General features: G+C 35.7%; 1 protein-coding gene across 4 annotated transcripts; it reads right to left on the bottom strand.

The window, feature by feature from the left end:
* On the bottom strand, positions 1-2532 carry LOC122292226 (probable glucuronoxylan glucuronosyltransferase IRX7). Of its 4 annotated transcripts, none has more exons than XM_043100464.1 (4): positions 1848-2532; positions 1384-1748; positions 1011-1261; positions 1-887 (listed from the first exon to the last, which is right to left on the bottom strand). In XM_043100464.1, the coding sequence occupies exons 1-4, from the start codon at positions 2137-2139 to the stop codon at positions 404-406; spliced, it is 1392 nt and encodes a 463-aa protein (XP_042956398.1). In that variant the 5' UTR covers positions 2140-2532; the 3' UTR covers positions 1-403. The 4 variants fall into 4 exon arrangements, with proteins under 4 accessions (XP_042956398.1, XP_042956396.1, XP_042956399.1 ...); XM_043100462.1 differs by having other exon boundaries at positions 1839-2531; XM_043100465.1 differs by having other exon boundaries at positions 1384-1745; positions 1848-2531.
* Positions 2533-26533: the final 24001 nt, after the last annotated feature.

Genomic DNA, 26533 nt, shown 5'->3' with positions numbered 1-26533 from the left:
TTACCAACGATACCCAATTTTTGTTTATTTATGTATTAAAAGTGTGAACCAATTTCAACCATTTCCTCAACCAGATATGCCTCCACGTTATCGACCCAATTTATATGGTCCAACGCATATATAATCTCTTATCACTATCTCTATCTATTTCTCTTCGTTTTATATCCACATTTTTTAACAGAAACTTGTACAATTCTCCGTTCCTCGCAGCCATCGCACAGCCAAATACATCACAGCCTGACCCCCAGACAGGACAGGACAGGTCCAAAGTTCCCCATTTTCTTATCTTATATTATAATATCTACGTGGGTAGTCCAAGAAAAACCCAGCTGTGCTCCATCATGTTTTGAATCCACGACGGAAAAAAAAAGCCGCTCATATAGCTGGCACTGGGGTCCAACTTTCACGTGTCGGAATCCAATTCGGCCGAAACCCCCGACCCTCGATTATAGGACTTGTCCAGCTTCTGGGCCAGCTCATGTAACACTTGCCACGTAGCGTCGCCTTTCCCGACCCGGTTGTGGAACAGCAAGGCCTGCCGGTTCTTCGGGTCCCACAGGTTGTGTTGGATTGTGCTGAGATTGGTCGCCGCCACGTGTTCCAGTATATTTCCCAGCTTGTCCACGTCCCTTTCCGCCACAGTGAGTGATATTTCCGTCCAGTTCACGGCGGACGGGAAGGGTAACCGGATGCCATCCGCTATGATTACAGGCACGCATCCCAACGCCACGGACTCGACCAGCCTCGGACTCCACGGGGCCCACCCCAGAGGGCACAAACAGAAAACCGACCGTGCAATTTCCGACTGGTAGCCGGCAAACCTATGCCTCTTCAGATAAAATCTCCGGTCGGCGCTGTATTTCCGCCATATCACCGTCCGCACACGCCTACATCAAAGAGAACCAAAAGTAAACACCAAATACCTCGAGGGTAATTCAGTAAATCCGGAGACAGAAACCATGATTAAGAGTTTGATTGGAGTGGATTAGAGGGAGTGATCGATCAATTACTTGCTGTAAAATCGGCCGCTGACGTTCTTTGGATGGACTTCCATTTTACCCCTGAAGAACACGAAAATATCACGTCGACCCTTCACCGGAAAATTTTCTACGGTTGTCTGTACAGATTCAGGCGAAATATAAGGTGGGATAAGCACATTCTCGACGTCCTGACACGGGTGCTTATAGTTGACGCCAAAAGTCTGCAATATGATGGAGGTTTTCAAGAATCCAGGTATGCCATCCGCGATCGCTGCTTCCTCCTATACATGACCCAAAAAAACACCAAAACAAAATATTTAGGAACGCAGGAACAATCTGAAAAGCCCTGAACAAGTCTGGAGAAATTCCTGGGAAAAGACTAGACTTTTGGTTTGATCAATACCATTGCGTGGAAGCAGGCTCCGTAGTCGTGGGAGGCGACGAAGACGTGGTCGGACCCCCCTGTACGATTCCAGAACGGGTACTCGGTGGAGATAAGCTGGATAGCCGAAGCTAACAGACTCCTCGCGTGCCCGATTGCTGGGAAGCCGTTGATGGTGCTGAAGTTGCAAGACACGTAGACGGGAACGAAGAAAAAATCGGCTTCATAAGGATCGAAGGTCCGCACATGACTGGTCAATAGAGCTCTGTGAATGGCGACCTCCGACGCAAACAAATGCTTGCTGCACCGCTCGTTCGAGAGCCAGTTCGTGTTGTAATTCGGCGGCAGATCATAGACGAAAATCTTCAAATTCTTCAAGAACCCTGCTGGAAAATGTATACATATGTTAAAGTTTCACTTACATGGGCGAAAGAGGTGAAAACTTTCATCAAAACTGTGAGGAAAAACAATTTAACCTGAATTACTTGTGGATTTTTGGCGGAGAGTGGCGTTGGTGGACTCGAAGAGAGCGCGAGAAGCGAGGGTGGATTCGGAGTTAGGGACATGGGTTTTGGACAGAGAGGTAGGTTTGTTCTGTGGGTTATTGTTGGTTACGAAATAGGAGCCGAATAGATAGAGCGAGAGGGAGAACCAGATGACCCATTTGTAGTACCTGTAAAACAAGCTCCTCTCTTGGGGCCTGCCATTTTTGTTGTGCAAAAGCCTCATCCTCACATAGAAACCCCGGTTCTTCGAGGGTCGCTTCGGCTCCGCCATCTCATTTAAAACCTAGATAATACCCATGACGTCGCTTTGGCAAGTGAAAAGTTTAGCAGTTGGGACAGGGCTTTCGGTTCTTGGTCTGCGAAGAAGTGGAAACGAAGGAACAGTGATTGAAGAAGAAGAAACAAGAGAGGTTGTTGGTACTTCGTTTTTGTGACCAAAACTAAACAAGTATAAAACATTAAAAAAAAATGATAAATGGATTGGTTTGGGTCCTTTGGGATGTCTATATGCGGTTGGTTCAGTTCTGGTGACTCGATAATAATATAAAAAATCACAATATTTCTGCAGGAACTGTGCACCCACGGAGAGAGAGAGAGAGTCTGTGTGTGGGGTTTCAGAGGATCACATGGTGATGCAGCAAAATTAGAAATAAAAACAACGAAGGAAACAGGGGGAGCTGGTCTCGTTTTCTATGCTTGTTTTGATCCTTTCGGAGTCCAGACGAGTTGAATGACGGAAACACCCTTATCATTTCGACAGAAAGTGTGAGCTATGAGCATAGTGTTTGGTAAAAACGGAGTAGTGACTCGTAATATCCGATGCGCTTGTCCCCTCAAACAATTCAATCAATGTGTCATGGTCTGTCTCTCTGCATTATGAATGCAAAATACAGCAGCGAGGATTACAGCTGAGCTGGGTTAAGTCGTTGAAGACCTTAAATTGCATTTGATGCGCCGTTGGTACAATTTCTACTGTTCTTAAAGACATCACTTGCACATAATAAAAATAAGCATCTGCATTTCTTTTTTAAAAATAAAATAAAATTTATTATTAAAAAATTAATTTTTTATTTAAATATTATATTTATTATTAATTTTTTAAAAATAATACACAACAACTGTAAAATATAATTTCAAATATAAAAATTTTGAATACCAATTAAAAAACTTCGATGTTCAAGAAAAAGGAGCATGTAAAAGAATCTCGAATGCTAATAAAGGAACTTCGTTCCCCAAGAAAAAAGGGCACTTATAAAGGGTGTTAGAAATGCATCAGTAAAGGCTAGCCAATAACACGTTGATTTTTACGTCCATTAAAAAGAATAATTATGAAACCTTTAATGAGCAGAACAATGTTATATATAGTCACTTTTACGTATTTTCTGCACACTTTACTGATATGATTAGCTAGATTAATTTTTTTTAATATCTAACTAATCATATCACTGAAGTGCATAAAAGAATGCACAAAAAAGACTATACATAGAATTTTTGTAATGAGCATGACATTTCTTATTTAAAAAATTTCTTTTAATACTTTTCTTTAAACTTAAAGTTTTTTTGTTTTTTTTGTACTTTGCACTAATTACTATTTTATTTTATAAATGATATATATAATATCAGTATTAATGTAATCATGTTGTTTAATTTATAAAACATGTTACTTATTATTTCACATCATATATTTTATATATTTTAATATTATTTCTTATTTATTTTATTTTATTTTTATTAAACTATTGAGTTATTTTACTTATCATCTATATACTATATATTTATTATAAAATAATAAATAAATATAAAATAATAAAATAATAAATAAAATAAGTATGATATGTAGGGATGATTAGTAAAATTATTTTTAATCTATACCACTCACTTTATTTTTTATATAATATTATTTAATTTATCTCTAATTTAGAAGTAATCCAGTATCACGTAACTTATTAAAAAAAATTAAAAATATAAAAATAAAAAGTTAGATAGAATTTAATGTTTAAGTCTTCATTTTCTTGTATTTCCAAATGTCATTTTGTTTTAGTCTTTTAGATACATATTTTTTTAAAAAATTTTAATAAATCATGTGGCACCGTATTACCAAACATTAAAACAAAATAAGTGATATAAACGAGAGATTATAACAGTATTACTTATAATTTTAATATATTAAGTTCCGTACATTTTGTTTAAAGAGAGATAAAAATGTGATTTAAAGGGAAAAAAATTTATTTTATAATTATGAAATTTAATTTTTTAAATATATATTATAACTCTAAAATTATATTTTAAAAAAAAACATATCTTTTCTTCGGTAGAATTGACTCAAATACATAAACAAATAAAGAAAGAAAAATCTACTTATAAGTGATTATGCGTAATAATGCGTGCACATATCCAATATGATTAGTCAGAAAGCAAACTTTATTAAAAACAATGTCAATTTAAATTTTGAATATGAAAACATCAATATTAATACATAGATTGATATCTAGATTCACTTATAAGCAGTAAAACTAGGCCTGTGCATAAAAGGGTCTGGCCCGATCAACCCATTAAGCCCGACATGGCCTCACCCGCCTAAAATCATGTTCAGCGGGTCAAACCCATTACCGGGTTTATTACCCATAACATCGGTCGAAACCGATCACCCGCAGTGAAGAAGAACAACGCCCATTAACCCCATTGAATCTCAGATATTGTGGTGATAGAAGTGGCACAGGCGGGCGCGAGGACCAGGGCTTGACCATTTCTAGCCATGGCGATGAGCTCAGCAACCACCACTAAGAGGAGGAAGCTCCACGCCGAGGAATGGAAGTGCTCTTCATCGTCCTCTTCATCGCCATTTTTGAAGTTGAGATGGAGACGCCTTGCGATCAGCACAGAGGCGACGGAGGAGTTCCTGTGCTCCAACCCTACTCAGATCATGATGTGGCACTGTGTTGCTAGAGTAATGGGTTGAGCTTGTTGCTCTCGGAGGAAGAAAGATTTCTTCGGCATGTCACTTGGTTGCTGCCCTCAATACGGCCTCGTTTTGTTCCATTTCACACAAACCCTAATCCCTCTCTCCTTCCCCAGTCCTCCCTCTTTCTCGTTCTCGCTAAGCTCTTTTCTGTTCTTTTTTTTTTTTTTTTTTTTTTTTCTCAGGAATATATTATTGCATTATTAGCCATTTTTTAGATTGATTAACATAGAAACTAATCTTCTTCTTCCTCTCGCTAAAGCTACAATGCAGAAAGTCATTTTGCCATCCAACATACATGGTAGAACAAACGAGGAGAAAGCGAACAGGTAGAATGGGTTTGACCTGACCTAAATTTCACGGATCCGATCAATTATGTTTTTATTTTTCCTATGGGTTGGGTCGGGTTGGACCAAAATTTGAACCGGGTGATTCGGTATGCTGTAAAAACTCAATAAAAGAATGTACCAAAACATCTTCGAAGTCTACACCCATTGTTCGGTATTTACTATGAGTTTGAATTTGAGGGGAAGCGCACTACAAATACATTACATACATTCATCACCAGTCAATAGTCAACTAACAGCTTCGTGGCCATTATTTACCCTAAAAAAGCATACGTCCGATCATGAGAAAAGAAAGAGGAAGGCAACTCTTATAAAGAAGTCTCGTGCACGGCAAGAGGGCTTCCATAGCCAGCCAGCTGGTATATACAGCACATTAGAGATAATGACTTTTCTTTCAATTATGTTGGTGTATCATATTCATATTAATTAGCCTCAAATATTATAATTATTATATTAATAAATAAGTAACGATAAATACAATCAAATATGCAAATATCGCATATTTCTTTTGAAAATAATAAAATTTACGGTTAAAAAATAAATATCTTTTTTGCAGATATTTTAAAGGAAATGTGGGAATCTTAAACATCATAGGACTAGTCCACATCAAACTTATTAACACCTAATCTCAGTTATGATATACATACATATATGTAAAATGAATCATGTGGCTAATTGGTCAAAATAAGGCTGTAGTGGTCCATTATGAGATTGCAATTTGCAACCAAGGAAAATCACTTCTGGCTTAATATTCTATATATGCATAAATGTCATTAATTGGAAGAATTGTACGAGATAAGCAATGAAAATTAGTGGTAGACGTGGGAAATCAGATTGGGGTGGAGTATTCCATGGAAAGGAATGTTTAAGAGACAATGCACCATAATAATTAAAGTATTATTTATTTATTTAAAGATGGGTGGCCCCATATATTCCATTTTGTTCGAGTAATTTGTAGGCAAAATCAACTTCAAAGTTTGTCTCCTTCTTCACTTGTACATCAAGGAAGGGCAGCTGAAAATGAATGAACATCCCAATTCCGGCAGCGGGCATGAAAACTATGAATTGTAATGTAATCATCATCGATATAACTTGACCTGGTCTTATGGACTCATCTTGTTGACCTGGTCTCTCTGTTCTTGAAAATTCCCCTCGTTTTTTATTATTATTTTTTTATATTTCTTAAATCAATAGGAGATTAAAAAAAAAAGTTTAAGATCCGCATTCCACACACTACACATTTTTTTTTCTCTTATCAAATATATGATATAGTGTTTCAAAAAAAATATGTGATATATAGATGATGAGTAGAAGAACTCAATTAATTTAAGAAGAATAAAACTAAAAATAATTTTAAAAAATAAAAAAATAAAATAAAAATAAGTATGATGTATGGTTTGTGGGGATGGTAAATAGAAAAACTCCTAAGGAAAATTAAAAAAGTAATACCACTCATCATTCTATTTCTCATTATCTCATTATATGGCATTAGATGATTGAAAACTATTTATTATATTTTATTTATGAACCTATCATCTAATATCATATCATGGGATGATGAGAGGATAATATGAAAATGAATGATAGTGCCAAAATTGAAGAGCAAGAATAATATATTAATGAGAAAAAAAAAATATGGCTAGCTATTTTGGCTGGCTACATTTGGCCTATTAAAAATCTTAAAATTAAATTTACAATAGATTTGAAGAGTTTGCTATAATTATATTTTGAACTGGTTGGTTAAACCTTCAAAAGAGGTGGTAAATTTAGGTCGTTGCAATTTTTTTTAATAAAAAGAAACTTCATTCGTAAATCAAAGAAAACGTTTACAAATTGAAAATATTAAGCCAATGGTGCTGAGACAGAAAAGAGGGAACATATCCCATCCACATTTCTATATCAGAACTGACCACGCATGTTTGGCAAGAAAATGAGCCACTTGGTTTCCACTTCTAAGCACATGCTGAACTTGATGGTTTTCAAAAAAGCCGAGTAAACTCCTAACTTCCAATGCAAGGAGTCTTGATTAGTAGTTAAGGCTTCAACCATCAATAAAACTATCACTCTCTAGAATAATCTTTGATACCCCCAGATGCAAAATAAACTGTAAACCCCATAACATATCAAGCAATTCGACTGACTCTAGATCATGAAGTTCATGTTCGACTTTACTCACAGCCATTATCACCTCTCTCTTTCCGTCCCTAAGTACTGCACCCACCCTAGCCTTTTTAAGATAAAAAATAGAGCAGTATCAACATTCAGTTTACAGAACCCAAAAGGACGGTATAACAGCCCGCTAGAAATTCAATTAAAGAATTTCTATTGACTTTAGGAACCTCGTGAAAACTCTGTAAGTTTACACGAATCGACTAATCGCATAAATTTTAGCCTGTCAACATAGTTAGTGTTATCACTCACTATGGTGCCAGAAATGCGATTTTAATTATTTGAGATAGTTAAAAGTGTCAGAATACATTATAGTCTACACCACTAGGATTAATTGAATATTTAGAATTTTTCAGTACTAAGTTTATTACGTTTATTTTTGGAGTGAATAGTAACCTCGGTAAATGTACTGAGCGTAGTGTTTTCAAAATCATAGTGTGAAATGTCCAAATTAGGATAGCGATATTTTATTTGGACACTTGGCAAGATCTTAACCACACATAATGAATAATATTAGATACTTGGCACAAAGAGAAACCATTAGATGGAATTGTGAAGGAAATCAAGGTGTGAGATCATGACACCTAAGCAAAATACACATTTGGAAAATATCTTAAGAATAGAGATTTAAAATACACATAGAAAGATTTTAGCCACCTTACTCTTCCAAGTCTACTCCACATTTGGAAAATATATTGAGCTGATTTTTATAGATATTATTAAATAGAATATTTTGAGATAATATTTTATAGATATTTTGGGTAGGAGAAAACCACACTCAACTCTCAACTCCAGCCTTATCATCTCCCTTATCTCTTCCATAAGCATCTCCAGCTATCACCTACGAACTTATCTTCATTTACACGTTTCTTTAAAAGAATATCAAACATTCTCTCTCGGACAGCTTTTAGGAGTTCTTTTGCATGCCCATTTCGAAGCTGTTGTAAGTGTTTTATCATAAAGTCTCCTTCATATAAGTTGTTCCTTTTTGAGTCTAGTTTACATGAATATCTTATTTGCCCCATTTGAAGATCATTTGGTCAGTCAAATATTTTGTAAACTATAGAAAGGTCATTCTGGGAGATAAACTGGAGAATATGTTATAGTTTGGAGTTTTTGACCAAGCTAATGGATAGATATTGGTCCGAAATTTTTATGGAGTATTGTTAACATGTATATATGACTATTGGTTGAGGATTTTTGCATGATTGAAGGTTTTGATGAAATATTTGCTTAGATTTAGAAACTTAGAAACTGGAAGAAGAAAAACAGTTTCTATTTTGAGAAAGTTTAACTCTTTGGTGGTCTAAACCTATTCTAATGACTTTGATAATTTTATTGGAGGATCCTAAGCATCTTATATACATGTTATATTATTATTTTGAAGATATTTGATGTTAGTTTCAAAGATATGAAATTTTATGTAAAGAGATATTCAGATAAGCCAAAGTGTGGATGTTCTTGGCTAAATTTATGTTTTGGTTAATTTTTAACCATGTGATCTTGAATTAGAAGCTTATATATGTTTTAGGACATCTTTTTAAACCATGTGATGGTTTGGTTTGAAGATCACATATTTATAAGTCATAGATCAAAAGGTTGATCAAAACAAGTTGGAAACAAAAATCAATAGAAATAGCATATGAGAATTTCAGCCCTATGGAGTTTTAATAGTTGTGATTAGTTTTAAATTTTTCTAAATTGATATTTGAGTTGAGGATAACATGTAAATTTTGGTGACTTTTGGAGTTAGTATGCAAAATCCTTAAGTTATGGGTAAAACGGTCATTTTCCTACATATAGAAAGTAAAATGGAAATTTTACTCTTTAAGTTAGTATTTTTCCATATTTCAAATTATTAGTGATTTAGTACTAACTTTTAGAATCACTAATTACAGTTCCTCATGATCGCGCTTGAGGTTTTATAAGAAACGCGGAGATCGAGGTAAGTTAGCTTTTAACTTACTAGCAGTCTACTGTGTATGTGTGCTAAGTAAAAGAACTACAGTGTATTTATGTGTGTTATCATATATGTCATGCCACGCCAAGTTATCACGTAATTGTTTATTATACAGAATTTATTCTGTCATCAATTTTTATCTGTTACATAATATATTCTGTTATGTATTACTGTACATTACAAGTACGTCATGCTAAGTATGCCATCTATTACATGTATGTCAAGTCATGTAATATTCACTGTTGCAAGTATGTCATGTTAAATATGTTGTCTATTATATGTTATGCCATGTTACGAAATGTTTCTATCTCAAGTTGGTCATGTATTTCAAGTTATGTTCAAGTCACGTTTCATCTTGAGTACATTATGTTTGTGTAGAATACATGGGGCCACAACAACTGTGGAGTATGTATTTTACTACAATTGTGATGCGTAGAATACATGGGGCCACAACAACTGTGGAGTATGTATTTACACGTAGAATACATGGAGCCACAACAACTGTGGAGTATGTATTTACACGTAGAATACATGGGGCCACAACAACTGTGGAGTATGTATTTTTCATGTTAAGTCAAGTTTTTGTAGAATACATGGGGCCACAACAACTGTGGAGTATGTATTTTTCATGTTAAGTCAAGTTTGTGTAGAATACATGGGGCCACAACAACTGTGGAGTATGTATTTACACGTAGAATACATGAGGCCACAACAACTGTGGAGTATGTATTTTTCATGTTAAGTCAAGTTTATGTCGAATACATGGGGCCACAACAACTGTGGACTATGTATTTTTAATGTTAAGTCAAGTTTGTGTAGAATACATGGGGCCACAACAACTGTGGAGTATGTATTTTTCATGTTAATTCAAGTTTCAGAGCAAGTTCATGCTAAGTCAAGTTTCAGATCAAGTTCATGTCAAGTCAAGTTCAGTTCATGATTCAATTTAAGCTATGTCAATTATGCTATGTTGTACGCTAAGTTATGCTTTAATTACTTATGAATTTGATTATGCATTTATGCTTTTACTGTCATACATGTATCATTAGTCTGTATGGAAGTTTTTTGTTAACTTGCTGAGATTTGTAATCAAATCTCACTTTGGTAGTCCCAACTACCATTCCCCCCGAATGGTAGATCTTGTTACAGGACCTGAAGGAGAATCAGGAGCTGATCAACTAGACACAGTTGACTAAGTGACGGTGCGACATAAATGTTGATATAGTAATTAACGTAAATTACTACTTGTACGATTGAGTTGCATCTCTACTACTTTTTGGATCATAACCATTTTGGACTAGTGTTGTGATCTTAGTTGTTCAATGGATTTTTATGTATGAAGTATGTTTTAAGCATTTGGGATATTTTCAATTTGGTGCATAGTATTGCTAAAGAAAAAATTTATCCGCTGCGAATATTGCATATTGTTAGATGCATGTTAGGAATATTGCATCTTATATGTCATGAACGGGGGCAGGTAACCTTGTGTTGCATGTCTCGACGCTTCAAATGTCCGTCCGATCTCAAACGGAATTTGGGGGCGTCACAGACGGGCTTGCCAACATCCTACTCTCTGCATTGAAAAACTTGGCTCGATTCTAACTGGAAGACTCGGCTTATGAGTATTGATAGCAGAATTTGCAATCTGAAAGTGATCCAGCAAGACGTGCTCGATAGCCCACTTATTTCGCCTTTGCCATAAAGACCATGCAATTAAGAAGAATCAGCTCATCATTCCTTGGTCCCCTTTGTGTAACAGAAACATGACTGCATCAATAACTATTCTAAATGCATATAGATTAATAAAAACAGGCATCAATTGCAACCACACGGCTTGAGCATCCTGGCACTTTAATATAGCATGAGTACCGTCCTCAGTGGGAAAACTGCAGAAAGAACAAGCAGCACTATCTATCATGCTCCTTTCAAATAGATTTTGCTTGTAAGGGAGATTATCTTGACATGCTCTTCATGCAAATACTTTAACGTTGTTTGGAACCCTCATATGCCAAATTGATTTCCATATCTTATGCTTATCTTTGGCATTTGAACTTTCAGCATTATCAAGATTACATTGAGATGTGAAAAGCCTGTACCATGGAGGTTCTAACTTCCACATGACTTTTGAAATCCATATTTAAGTGTAGTAGAAATACAAAAAATAAAAACGAGCAAAGTTCACACAAACTCGATTGGCTTTGTCATACTCAATTTCTGCTTAATTAGTTTATTAAATAAGTTGTTGGAGAGCACAAAATTATAATAAATTATTAAACGATACAACTCTCTAAATAAAATCAAATAATGTCGTGTGTATTATTTTAGGATAATGATATGCTTACTACCTCTTACCACATATTTACTATTCCTTTTATTTTTATTATTTTACTTAATGATTAAAGAAGTGACTATTAGTGAAATTGTATTTTTTTCTTAATGATTAAGAATATTAATGTTAAAAAAAATACTTCAAATAAAATAATAACAAAAATATAAGTTTCAAATATACTATGGAGTAGTAAATGGCTGGTAGAAAGTAGTAAGCCTATCATTATCTATTATTTTATATACTATTATCTCTATATCTATAATGAAAATATTTAAAAACATCAGGGCAAATCATGTTCATAATATTAAACATATTACTTGAATATTTATGAATCTAATCATTGATATATATATTACAAGAAAAAAATCAATGATTTTAATAAAAGGCTGGTTGATGATATTTATTCTAATTTTGGCATTGGAAGAAACATGTTGTTACTTTTCCTTATATAAAAATATTTCTTTGAGAAAAATATTTCCATTAAAGCTCAACATATATATATGAGTAATACTATACATCACATTCTCATCCAACTTTTATCCTACTAAGTAAGATGTTACATATTCATTATCTAAAAGATAAACAAGCATGCAATAAATGGTCATTCAATGGTGATAAATCATAAATATACCACATTTTTCTTAGTGGGATGAAAATGTGATGATAGTATGGTTATAAAATTTTTCATATATATATATATACTTTATGAAAATATTAGCAAAAATCTAAAAGTTTTTTTTATTTTTTTTTTTATCTAAATGGAGCACTTCATGAACAAGTTCAAACTTATTAGAATAATAAATTGTTTGTAAATAGAAAATCCAACTCGAAGAAAAACTCGAACTCAAATCTTGTTTTAATAAAAATTAAAGAACAAAACTTAACTACCCAATACAAGCTCGACCTCGTTAATTTACAGTCATGAATGGAACATTAGCCTCAAGTATCGGATGGAAAACTTTTTTGTGTGAACTGGAAGAACATCGATCTGCTGGAGAGTGTTGGGTCGTTCATGTTCATGAATGTCCGAAAAGTTATAGATCAATCTTGTTTTGATGACAAAATATATATATATATATATATATATATATTAACAATTACCTTTGAACTTTGTAGAGAAGGAGAGAATGGGGAACGACTCTCCCATCTCGTAAGAGAGAAGAGTTTTGAGAGAAGGAAAGTGTCCTAATGTTGCAATCTTCATTATTTTGCAGCACAAACATTTGAAGAGTAGGGATGGAAAAGATATAAAAATAAATAAAATAATTAACTAACAATACACGTACAATTATTTATATAATTATATTTTAAATTGAAAATATTTTTATAAGTTATTTTATAAAAATATTTTTCATCTAAAATATGGTCGTGTAAATGATTATAAAAATGATTGTATATATTGTTGTAAATTCATACATGAATTTGATAGATGGAAAAAGCCATTCTCACGTAGAGTTGATCCCGACACTTTTCTTTTATTTAATAATTAAGAAAATATTTTTTTAATTATATTGTAAATTGTTTTTTTCTTTTAATATTTAAGGGTATAAAAAATTACTCTTATTCTAACTTATTCATATATCAACTATTGGAGTTCTTAAATTCATTATTCTATTTCATGAATTCAACCTTTTGATATTCCTAATCTTTTAATAATTATAAAAAATGTGTTTTGAAAATCATTTGTAAAATATACAAAATTTGAAATGAATTATATTAAAATCCTAAAAAGTTACTTTTACATTACAATCTTTCAATTCTCTTTATCATTTTTCTTTAATTTCACAACATGCGCATCCTTATTCAATAAAATTTGCAAAAATTGGAGGGCCCCCTCTTAAGCTTTCTTGCACCCAATCATTCGATTTGCAACTTTACGCGCGTCGATCAAGAGCTGAGCCATTTCAGTTTCCTGCAAAGCTGACTCCTAAAATAAGAGGTTAGGAATAGATATCGGGGAATCATGTTTTTCCACTTTTTCTCCTTTAGATTCAATCTAAAAAGCTGGACCAGAATCAAATCGTAATTAATTTTTGATTATTGCTTTTCTCATGACCAACCAGAAAGCATGAATATTGTATGGATTAGAGACAACGTCTTCATCATGATCATGGGTTACTTAAATTACGAAGCTTGAGGTTAGATTTGTGTGATGATGATCAAGGGATGGAGGCCATCTTGGATTTATTTTCATTTTTTCTTTTGATAAATACAAAAATATAAACCCCACTCTAGCCCTAATTATTTTTCCCCACCACTAAGAAACCTTTGACGATCGGCAGTTGAGACTTCCATCTTAGGAGGGGCCAAAAAATGTTATCACTGGGCAGTAGCCGACTAACGCTCGTTGGATTGAAACAGGTCGAAAATTACTATTGTCTAGTCAAAAAATCTTCCGGATTGACAAAATTCATCTTGATCTAGTTGGATTTAAGCGAGTTAAGATCAAGTCTGCCTTAAGTCCTCTCTCCTGTCTTCTCTCTCTCTCCTCCTTTTCTTCTCTTCCTCCGAATCTTCAAAGTACACCTGTACGGCATGATTGAACTGTTAAAAAATTAGAACAATTATGAACCCTTGATTTTAAGGGCAAAAATGGAATTAGGGATGTAAGAATTTCGGTTTGGACTAAAAAATTTGACCCATTTTGGTTGATTCGAACCAAACTGATTAAGGAATCAGTCAATCTTGATTCAAGAAAGTAGAAAAATTCAATTTTCGAGTCATGTTTCAAGGTGGAGTGTTTTTCACTCCTGATCGACCAGTATATAAAATTTTAAATAATATTTTATATGATTTTTATATAAATTGAATGCAAGTAGTCAGGTGATTCTATTCTAACTAATTATAAGTAATTTTGTAATTTTCTTCTAACTGAATTATTTATGCTTAGATTTTATAAAATATTAAAGGTTGAGAATTTTAAGATAGGGTATTTGTTGGGAGCTGTTTTGGCCCAGAAACGAATCTAAATAAAGGAGGGACGAAATTTAACGTGGTTCGGCAACTGCCTACGTCCACAGAAGCTGTAATTTCACTATGAAAATATTTTTACAGAAACTCTCTCTCACCGACTCTCTGTTTCTCTCTTCTGTCTCTCCCACTCTCTGTCTGCACGCTGCACACTACTCTTCACTTAAGCTCTCCTATTTATAGGAGAGCATATCAGAACTATGCAGCAACTTGCTGCATGATTTTAGGAAGAGGTGGGGAGGTGCCTAACAAAAGCACCGAACGGTGCCTTATATGCCAAAATAGTAAACGGTGCATGGCACCGTTTACTTCTTTGTCTCCATCTGCAACAATCTCCCACTTGGAGACAAATGAGTCTACATATCTTCATAGCAATTATCACAGCAACTTCAAATCATGCCTTTAAGTACGGAGGCCAACTGAAGCTATACACAGCTTCAGTTTGTCAGCAGTAACTACTTTTGTAAACATGTCTGCTGGGTTTTCTGCTCCTCGAATCTTCTCAAGTATCAGCTGTCCACTATCGAGAAGAGATCGGATAAAATGGTATCGCAACTGTATGTGTTTTGTTCTGGAATGAAAGACTGGATTCTTTGCAAGAAAAATAGCACTCTGACTATCACTGTGCAGAATGCCTTTTTCATTCTTCTTTCCCAATTCCTCCAAGAATGACTGCAACCAAACCATTTCCTTCCCTGCTTCAGTTATAGCAACGTATTCAAATTCTGTAGTTGAGAGAGCAACAATCTTCTGTAACTTAGAAGCCCACGATACAGCTGTACCACCCAGCGTATACACAAATCCAGTAGTACTTTTTCTGCTGTCAACGTCACCTGCTAAATCAGCATCTACATATCCCTGTAGTTTTAAACCTGCTTTTGTAAAGCATAGTGACGTATCTGAAGAGCCTTGTAGATATCTCAAAATCCACTTAACTGCTTCCCAATGCTGCTTTCCTGGATTACTCATGTACCTGCTCACAGCTCCCACTGCTTGTGCAATATCTGGCCTTGTACAAACCATGGCGTACATAAGACTACCAATAGCAGATGCATAGGGTATTCTGTTCATGCATTCTTGCTCTTCCTCCGTCTTTGGCGACTGATCCTTAGTTAGTCGAAAGTGACTAGCTAAGGGTGTGCTCACTGGTTTCGCCTTGTCCATGTTAAACCTTTTGAGCACCTTCTTCACATACTCCTCCTGCGAGAGTTTGAGAGTATCATTAGACCTGTCTCTAATAATTCTCATACCAAGGATTTGTTTTGCAGCACCCAAATCCTTCATCTCAAATTGCTTTGACAACTGCTTCTTCAGTTTATTGATCTCCTCGATGCTTGACCCTGCAACGAGCATATCATCCACATATAACAGTAGGATAATATAAGAATTGTCAAAGTTCTTCATATAGCAACAATGGTCAGCCTGCAGTCTTGTAAATCCATTACTGCACATGAAGTTGTCAAACTTCCGGTACCATTGTCGTGGAGCTTGTTTTAGGCCATACAAGCTCTTCTTCAGTTTGCAAACTAGATTTTCTTTTCCCTTCACTGAGAATCCTTGTGGCTGGTGCATATAAATGTCTTCCTCCAAATCACCATGAAGGAATGCAGTCTTCACATCTAACTGCTCAAGATGTAGATTCTCTGCAGCCACAATTGCCAACACTAGCCTGATCGTAGTCAATTTTACAACTGGGGAGAAAATGTCTGTGTAGTCAACACCTTCTTTTTGTTGAAACCCCTTTACGACCATTCTGGCTTTGTAGCGTTTGCTACCATTGTGCTCTTCCTTAATTCTGTACACCCATTTGTTGTGCAAAGCCTTCTTGCCTTTTGGAAGCTTAGTTAGCTCCCATGTCTGATTTGACATCAGTGACTTCATCTCATCTTGCATGGCTTTCTCCCACTTGATCGAATCTTCAATTTGTAGAGCTTCATCATAACTTTCCGGTTCACCACTATCTGTTAGCAAGATGTAGTATAGAGATGGTGAGAACCGCTGTGGTGGCCTGATTGTCCTTGAAGATCTTCGAATAACAGTGAGTGGTGTACGTTGTTCGATCTGTGGATCATCATTCTCTTGATCCTCGTTCTGATCAGTGTTGACTCGAGTAACATCAAAGTCAACAACCTCAGGTTTCTTTGGCTGCTCCTCAGGTTCAGCTTGTGACCTAGCTTTGTACAGAATCTGCTCATTGAAAATCACATTTCTACTTCTGATGATTTTGCGATTTTTATCATCCCAAAATCGATAGCCAAATTCTTCATCACCATAACCGATGAAAAAACATTTTCTAGATTTGGCTTCTAACTTGTTACGATCAGAAGAATCTATGTGAACATATGATAAACAGCCAAAAACTTTCAGATGGGAAAGATTTACCTTCTTTCCGCTCCAGACTTCCTTTGGTAGATCAAACTTTAAGGGAACTGAAGGTCCCCGATTAATCAAATAGGCTGCAGTGTTAACTGCATCGGCCCAAAAACATTCAGGCAATCCTGAATTCAGCCTCATGCTTCTGGCACGTTCGTTGAGAGTTCTGTTCATGCGTTCAGCTATGCCATTCTGCTGCGGTGTCCCGGGAATAGTCTTCTGAAATCTAATCCCATTTGCAGCACAGAATTCTTTGAACCCTCCATCGATGTACTCTCCTCCATTGTCTGACCTCAGACATTTTAACTTCAAGCCTGTTTCATTTTCAACCATGGCTTTCCACTTCTTGAAAGTATCAAATGTGTCAGATTTATTTTTCAAAAAATAAACCCATACTTTCCTGCTTGAATCATCAATAAAGGAAACATAGTACCGCGATCCTCCAAGAGAAGCGACTGGGGATGGCCCCCACAAATCTGTGTGCACCAACTCCAACTTTGTAGATTTTGGAGTTCTACCATTTTTCAGGAAACTAACCTTTTTCTGTTTCCCAAAAATGCAACCTTCACACATATCGAAATCAGTTGATTCCAACTTTGGTAACTTCCCCTTGGATAATAGTATTTTCATTCCTTTTTCACTCATGTGACCAAGCCTTTGATGCCATAGGTTGGCATTTGCATCAGCAATTGCAATAGTATCTCTAATGCTTGAAGTCATATATAGAGTACCTGTTTTTGTGCCTCGAGCTACTACCATAGCTCCTTTTGTTATCTTCCACGTGCCACTGGTAAATAGTACCGAATGCCCATCAGCATCAAGTTGTCCTACAGAAATCAGGTTCCTCATGAGCTTAGGAACATGTCGCACCTTCTGTAGCAACCATGCACTTCCATTGGGCAGATTGATTGGTACATCTCCCATGCCTTCGATTTCCAACGCTTCACCATCTGCTAAGTACACCTTCCCGAAATCACCAGTGACATAATTCTGCATGATTTCTCTGTGTGCTGTAGTGTGGAACGAGGCTCCTGAATCTAACACCCAAGATTCAATTTGGTTGTCGACTGAAAGGAGTAAGGCATCTCGGAGCTCTTCTGTTGTGGCATTAACAGAGTCATGCTCATTCTTCTTCTTTGCTTCCTTGCAATTATTTTTGAAGTGGCCAATCTTGCCACAATTCCAGCACTGTACTTGTTTTCCGGACCTTGATTTACTTCTGCCTCTTCGGGACTTCGATCTGCCCCGATTTGAACTTCTACTGGCTCCTCTACCTCTCGTCTCGAGGTTTAAGGCAGAACTGGAAGTTGATGCTTCTCCTGTATCTCTTCTGCGAACTTCCTCACTAAGAATATGGTCCCGGATTTCTTGATACTTCATCTTTGTTTTGCCATAAGAATTACTAATAGCTGTTCTCATGGCCTCCCAGCTTTTTGGCAATTGAGCCAGAGCAATTAGTGCACGTACTTCATCATCAAATTCAATCCCCACTGAAGCTAATTGATTGATGATGGTGTTGAACTCATTCAGATGTTGAATAACTGGAGTTCCTTCTGCCATTCTCAAGTAGAATAGCTTGTACATCAGATGCACTTTGTTATTGGCTGATGGCTGCTCGTACATATCCGATAGAGCTTTCATCAAATCCGCCGTGGTCTTCTCCTTTCCCACATTGTGTGCAACTGATCTTGACAGTGTTAGTCTAATGACTCCCAACACTTGTCTATCAAGGAGACTCCAATCTTCATTGCTCATGTCATCTGGCTTTCTTCCTAGGAGTGGAAGATGTAGTTTCTTCCCATAGAGATAATCTTCTATCTGCATTCTCCAGTAGCCAAAGTCTGTACCGTCAAATTTCTCGATACCAGCACCTTTAGCTTCTTCTCCAGCCATGAGTTCAAATTTAAACAAAGATCACCGTTACGTCTGAAATACTCGAATTAGCTGGAAACGAGTCCGGAATGATCCAAATAGTTTGTCAGCACTATTTGATCGTCGCGATGGAACTCCAACTGGCGTGATCTAGCCCAAAATGATCTGCAACACGTGGATGGTTCAGATCCAATATATTGACGCCGAATATCAAAATTTTGACCGTACGGATGAGTCCGGAATGATCCAAATAGTTGGAAAGCACTATTTGATCGTCGAAATTGGACTCCGAATGGCTTAGATCTAGCCAAAAACAGATCTGAAAAACGGATGGCCTTGATCTGTCTGGCGCGTGAGATGCACGCGCTGTACAGTGAGCGTGGTCAAGCACGTGGCGCGTGGGATACACGCGCTGTACAGTGCGCGTGGCGCGTGATACGCACGCGCTACAGTGCTGTGCGCGTGGGGAGAGTGAGGCGCGTGTGCAACACGCGCAGAACCTCTGTAGGGCGCGTGGGGGCGCGTGAAGCGCGTGTCCGTCACGCGTCTTCAACCTCTGGCGCGCGTGGGGGCGCGTGAGAGCGTGTGTTGCACGCGTCTTCAACCTCTGGAGCGCGTGGTGCGCGTGGATTTGCAGCAGATGCACGCGCCGATCTTCTAGAGGCGCGTGTAGGTTCGTCCGACCTCCGTTTTCGATTCCGTTTGCGGCAACGAATTCGTCTCGACGCGAGGAACACCGTGGAGTTGTCAAAAATTGATTTTGAACAACTTGAATTTTCGGACAGATTGAACCGGTGCTCTGATACCAGTTGTTGGGAGCTGTTTTGGCCCAGAAACGAATCTAAATAAAGGAGGGACGAAATTTAACGTGGTTCGGCAACTGCCTACGTCCACAGAAGCTGTAATTTCACTATGAAAATATTTTTACAGAAACTCTCTCTCACCGACTCTCTGTTTCTCTCTTCTGTCTCTCCCACTCTCTGTCTGCACGCTGCACACTACTCTTCACTTAAGCTCTCCTATTTATAGGAGAGCATATCAGAACTATGCAGCAACTTGTTGCATGATTTTAGGAAGAGGTGGGGAGGTGCCTAACAAAAGCACCGAACGGTGCCTTATATGCCAAAATAGTAAACGGTGCATGGCACCGTTTACTTCTTTGTCTCCATCTGCAACAGTATTAACTATTAATTATTGATAATACATATACTATTAATTAACATTATTAATTTATTTTACTTAATTAAAACACATAATAAACTTGACAAAAAGAACCCAGACCGAAACACCCTTATAAGACTGATCGGAATGAACGAAAGTGGTTCGAACTTTTGGTGGACTGGAAAAATGGTCCAATCCAGAATTCTTCTCCAAGATCGACCAGATTAGGTTGATTACACCCCTAAATGGCATGTTAAAATTGTTTGTACAATTGGCTGGCTCCATAATTTCAACACAAATGTGAGGGTAAAATGGGGATAGAAATTTAAAACTGTTAAGATATAAAATAAATAATAAAATCTACCTCTTCCATCAGCTTAAATTTTTGAAATAAATAATAATTTTACATGGTATCAGAGCAGAGGTCCTAAGTTCGAACCCTAACACTACACTCTACTCTATTTAATTAAATATTACACGTGTTGGACTACTCATTGAGGGGGAGTTTGGCTGACACAAGAGGGAGAATGTTAAGATATAAAATAAATAATAAAATCTATATTTTTCTATCAATTTAAGTTTTGGGAATAAAAGAGAATAAAAAGCACAAGCCTCTTTTATTTAGATATTTGTGTATATGTAATCTTATTTTTTTGGATATATTATCTTCTTAAGTATCATTGGTTTGGAAATTTATTATATAATATTTTATCATGAATCTCATTATAATTTTGAAATATTTATACAGATATCTTTAATAAGAGTTGATTATTAAACAGGTTATGCAAATCGTATTGTGTCATCCGTTATTTACATAAATTGTATTTGAATTTTTCTTTATGATATATTTAATTAAACAGGCTGAGTTAGAATTGATCCACTTTATTAAATACTCAATGATTTAAAATGACACATACAAATTTCCATCTCTAATTTTCGGTAAGAGGAGTGGATGAGATTTTTCGTCTAATTTACTTTGGAATCTTGTTAATATGTCTCTCTCATTTTTGTTCCTTTGCAATCACAATGGAATACTTTTATACCAATGATAATTGTGCTCCAAAATCCCTTGTTTATTTTTAATTATGCTTCAGTGCTTTCCGACTCAGCATTGAACCTATGACTGTATTTATTAGTATTCTAATTCTAATCACGAAGCTGATGCATATATAGAGGAAGAATTATGCTATACTTAAGCTTGTACAGTAACTTACACCACACTCTGCCAACATGGCCTTTTTTTTTTTAATGCTTCAGTACAACGCCAATGTTTTACCCAGTTAAGATAAAATCAACATAATTCCCAAATCTTCCAATTTGCGTGCTCCCCCCAAAGCGTCGCCCCTCCAGCTCGCCGAACCAAAAATCGTCTGCCGGCTGCCGTCTCGTAGACAATTCTCTTCTCTCTTCCTCTCTCTGTGCACCTTGTGCCGTTGCCCTATTGTAGTTGCTCCGAAGGCATGACTTGCATCCCCCCCTCTTTGGTAGCACAGCGAGAATCCAACAACGTTTAAGTTCTTTGGGATGGTTTTGTAACTTTGTTCATTTTTTAGATGGTTTTAGAACTTCATTTAAATTCTTTCGTGTTTTTTCAATTGGGACAATCGTAGGTGGTGTTGGAGGGTTGCTCCCCTACTTTCAGGCTATGGACGACATCACTTGCTTCCAAAGTCATAAACGGCATCCTCCAAAAAAAAAAAAAAAAAAAAATCTGGAAAAAAAAGGGCATCACTTGGGACAAATTCACGTTTCCTACACTGCACAAATCACACCAAAATTAAATTTCAATGCCCCAAACCCCCAAAAACTTTTGTTGCTTGACCGTTAAACCCATATTTCTTTTCCCTCAACTCTCTCTGTCCAACGATTGGATTCCACAGAGATGAGGATAGCAGTAGAAGGTTGTATGCATGGCGACCTCAACATCGTCTATAAAACCTTACAGTACGTAGAAAAGAAACACAGCTTCAAAATAGAGGGTTCAAGCAGGAGGGAGAAAGTTTTTCGGTGTCTGGGAGTGAATCTAAAGGGGCAGATCTGAAACTGTGACGTGGCGACTAGATCGAATTCGCCACGTCACGGAGTGTGGTGTTAAATTGATAGACCGGCTTACAAGTAGAATTTTCGATAGAGGAATCAAAATATGGGTGGAAGCAAGCAATAAATTCTCCAACTGAGTCTGTTCTCAGTCACCATGCACATGTCTACACTTCATGCGCTTTACAGTTCAAACTTGTTCTCATGGAAGAAAATAAAATAAAAAGGCAACAAACAAACATGTGCAATTCCCTTCACATTTTTTTGTTTGGTGCTAATAATTCAAAACCTCATTGCCCTTTGTCCTTAAGCATGTGCCTCAACAGCTCACACTTACAGAGCAGTAGGGCCAATTCAAATGCCCCCACAAAAATGTTCCTGCCTTTTGAGTTCAAAAGTCCTACAACTTGGAGGGTTGAATGACTTCGAGGGAAGGGCATAGCCCCCACATCCCTCAATAATATTTAAGAGCTGCCTCTCCCTTTTTAAAGGTTTTTGGATGGGTCACCCTTCCTCTATAAATTCTTCGCTGCTCACATGGCAGAGGAAAATATTCCATATAAACTGACCAAGGGGCCTTTATGTCCCACCACCTTTTTTCTGGATATGACTGCCCCAGATTTTTCCAAGTGGGGTTCTAACATAATTGGAAAAACAATATATATATATATATATATTTTTTTTTTTTTAACTTCTAATCTGAATTTAAGAATCTATTGGAAAAGATATAGGCGTATAAAGTGGGTGTTACAATATTGGATGGCTCTACGGTTAGTGCTTGGAGTTCTCTCTGGGTTCTGTTAGTGCATTTCATTTATATTTTTTAGCTATTTTTTTCATGTATTTTTTAATACTTTTAAATATTTTTTACAAAAATTACATTATTATTAAAAAAATATTCCTTAATTATTAAGTAAAAGAAATTAAAAAAGAAAAAGAAATCTTGAGGAGCCCAGAAGGAAGACTAGCATTTTCCTACAATATTTATAGTTATTCATATAATTTTTTCAGATATTATTAAATATTGTAAAACTTTCTTGATTAAATATCTCTCTAATTTAAAGCCAAATTTGTTCCGAATATAATTGCAAACGATTTTGTGAAAATGCGAGCAAACTGTTAGCTGTGTCTATGAGTTTGATAGAGAGAAGTTATTGAATTGGTGGGCCATCATGATTCATGTTTTGCTTTCTGATACAGTGGAATCCATTTCTTTTTTGTATTCTTTCGTATTGACAGCTACTCTGCAAAACCATAAGATGGTGCAAATATACGACAAAACTGGAAACAAAATTTGAATTCAGTACTACAATGTTGGATGTTGTGAGGAACCCATCCATTCGGCGTCTGTGCATGTTTTAGCTGCTGGATGAGGGCAACTTCTCGGGCCCAATCTGTTTTAAAGATTGTCAAGACCCATAAATTATAATCACGACCATAATCACTTTGAAAGATTGGGGCTTCTTGAGCCCACAAAGTCCAAACTCTTTCGTCTTCAAACTAAATTGTCCATGCGGGTCAATATATAATGAGGGATGTGAGAGAAGAAAACAAAATTTTATTTGCCGAAAGTACTCTAATGAATTATATAAAAATAATAATATGATTTGGATAGCAGTAGTAATAGTATTTAATCTCAATTCTTCATCTCATTTTATCTTAATGCCCAAATATCACAAACACTAGGGGTGGGCAGCGGAGCCCCGTACCCCCCTAACTCGCCCCGCCTCCGGATGCAGACTCTTGTCCGCCAATTGTAGATGGCAGGGCCACCTACACCGCATCTAGCTCCCTAGCAAGGGCGAGGGTAGGCAATGCCCAACCCCACCATGCCCCCTACTAATATTTTTTAATTTATAATTTACAAATTATATATATAAATATATATTACAATTTATTAGACTTGTTTACAAAAGTGTTAGAACTTAAGTCTCATATTGTTTAAGTAAAACTCTTCTATGGCCTTAGAGTCCTATATATGATTGGCCTCCTATGCTAATTTATTGCACACTCTTGCTCACAAGTCTAACAAAATTTAAAAATCTGATAACATAGTTTTTGTATCAGTTTTTAAATTATTGTTATATATATAAATTTTAATTTTTAATTTAAATTATATAATAATTTGGATCCAAAAATATTTTTTAAATCCAGTGGGTATTTATATCCTAGAGGTGTGTAGGGGTGGGGCAAATGGGATGTTCGACCCCAGCCCCTGCCTCCAGGTGTGGGGTGTGCGGGTGGAAAACCCACCCCCTGCATATGCGGGGTGCAGAGAAGGGGTGACCCCACTCCCATATATGCGGGCATCACCCCTAACAAACATAAATACTTTTATATTTCAAATTTTTAACTTTTTCATCTAGTTATTACCCAATCATTACAACTTTTTAAAACTTTCAAATAAAATATAAAAAATAATTTAACTTTTCAAATATCAAAACAAAATTAATATTAAAAAATTATATTATAATAATATTTTAATATTTTTATTCAATATGTTCTCTTTCCTTTATCAAAATCTTATAAAATATCTTAACTCATACTATTTCACTACTATTCATATATCATCACATCTCACTATTCAAACAAGACCTACATCTTTTATATAATTCACACAACATAACTTGATTTGCGAGAAAAACTTAAAAACTTAAATCTTGCATATCTATATAAATGACATAAATGGTGGCTAAGACATACTGAAAAATTATACAGAAAAAACAAATTAACCAATAGTTGGCAAAATTAATGTATTGTTCGGTGTTCTCCATTTTTTTTAATCGGAATAATTTTTCTGTGTGTATAAGGATAAAGAAAAATGATATTTATAATTTTAGAATACGTAAATATCATATAATTCTTTTAAAAATAATGAGTAAATGCAAAGTTTACATAAAAAAATTTAATTTTTTAATATTAAACCTCACTATTTTTCAAAAAAAAAAAAAATACAATATTTACGTAATTTACGACTACATCTTAGATTACTCTGCTGTAAAATGGTATACCATTGTTTGTCTTGAGTCAATGTTAACATGGTTCACTGCTTCATGTTTACCATGACATCCCCGACTGGATCTGAGATGGGCCACGCTCCTCCATGGTAGGGCTGGCATTGTGTGCTTCCCCCTCCTTTCATATTGGATAAATTTTGGGTTAGTCCAATGCTAGAAGCCTAAAATTGATTGCAAGGCTAAAAGCAGACTTCTCCACTGCAGCCAAATTAGTTACAACATATTAATTAGCCTCGATTGGTCCAACAGATTGAGAGTTCGCGTGTTCGGTAATGCCCCTATTCATTTAAGAATGAAGGCTCGTTTAAAATATTTGTAAATAATAATAAAATAATTTGTAAATAGTAATAAAATAGTTTAAATTAAAATATTTTATTGAATTTTAAAAAAAGAAAAAGAAAATTTGAATAAAAATATTATAAAATTAAAAATTATTTTAATGCAATTTTAATTTTATAATATTCTTTTTGTTTTGAAATTTGAAAAAGTTGTATTGTTTTTTGTGTTTTATTTGAAAGTTTCATAAAGTTGTGTAATTATTAGATAAAAAAGATGAATATAAAAAATTAATTAATTTTTTTTATATTTGAGTAATGTTTAAAAAAGAAATGTTTACCAATATCCGAGTGTACCTTGTTACACAGATAATGCCTTAATTTTACCCTTGAACAAATTGGACCCGAGCAAAGTGGGCCAATGGCCTCTTTTCTATCTACTCTTTGTTTTTGGGCCTTTTCCTTTATCATTTTGTGTTGGGTATAAGGTAAAATCAGAATAGGAGATATTTGGGCCCAACATGTGTTTTGCGAGTTGGGGAATCAAGGAATCTGAGATACTGCAAGTAGTAAGGCCGACAAATTACAGTCTGCACTCCTCAGCAGTTGGACTAGCTTGATTACAAGCACAACAGTCAACCCAACGAAGGAATTTTCCTATGGAGCTTGGGGCTTACTCCCACGAAGCAGAAGACTAGTGCCATTACTCAGAGTCAATACAAGTCGGGAATTAGTCGACTCAGATACATGGCATCACTTAAAACAATAAATATATAAACAGAAAAACCATATATTACTGAGGTACTGACTTCCATCATTACATGCAATTTTATATCGGATATTACATACATTTTCAGATTGCTTTAATTAAATTTGTTCATGGTAAAACTCACAATCATGAAACAAAACTTATTTTTGCTCACGAGACCCATTTGATTAAGCATTTTGTCAATGTCATCAGGAGAGCTAAAGTGCTCACTCCCAAGCAAGTACTGTAGAGAGCAAAAGTACTAGTGCCCCCCATGAGAGCATCATGGAAGTAAAAGTGTTCGTAACCTCAACGAGTGCCCTGGAAATATAAATGAGAGCAAAAGGCCTTGTTCCATTACACGTAGGAGATGATATTAAAAATTTGTGAATAATAGTGAAATAATTTGTAAATAGTAGTGAAATAATTTGAGATAAGATATTTATGA

Source organism: Carya illinoinensis, chromosome 13 (genome assembly GCF_018687715.1).
Source record: "Carya illinoinensis cultivar Pawnee chromosome 13, C.illinoinensisPawnee_v1, whole genome shotgun sequence".
Lineage (NCBI taxonomy): Eukaryota > Viridiplantae > Streptophyta > Magnoliopsida > Fagales > Juglandaceae > Carya > Carya illinoinensis.
Note: the sequence above shows the minus strand (reverse complement) of the source record. Positions and strands in the feature narration are given on the sequence as shown.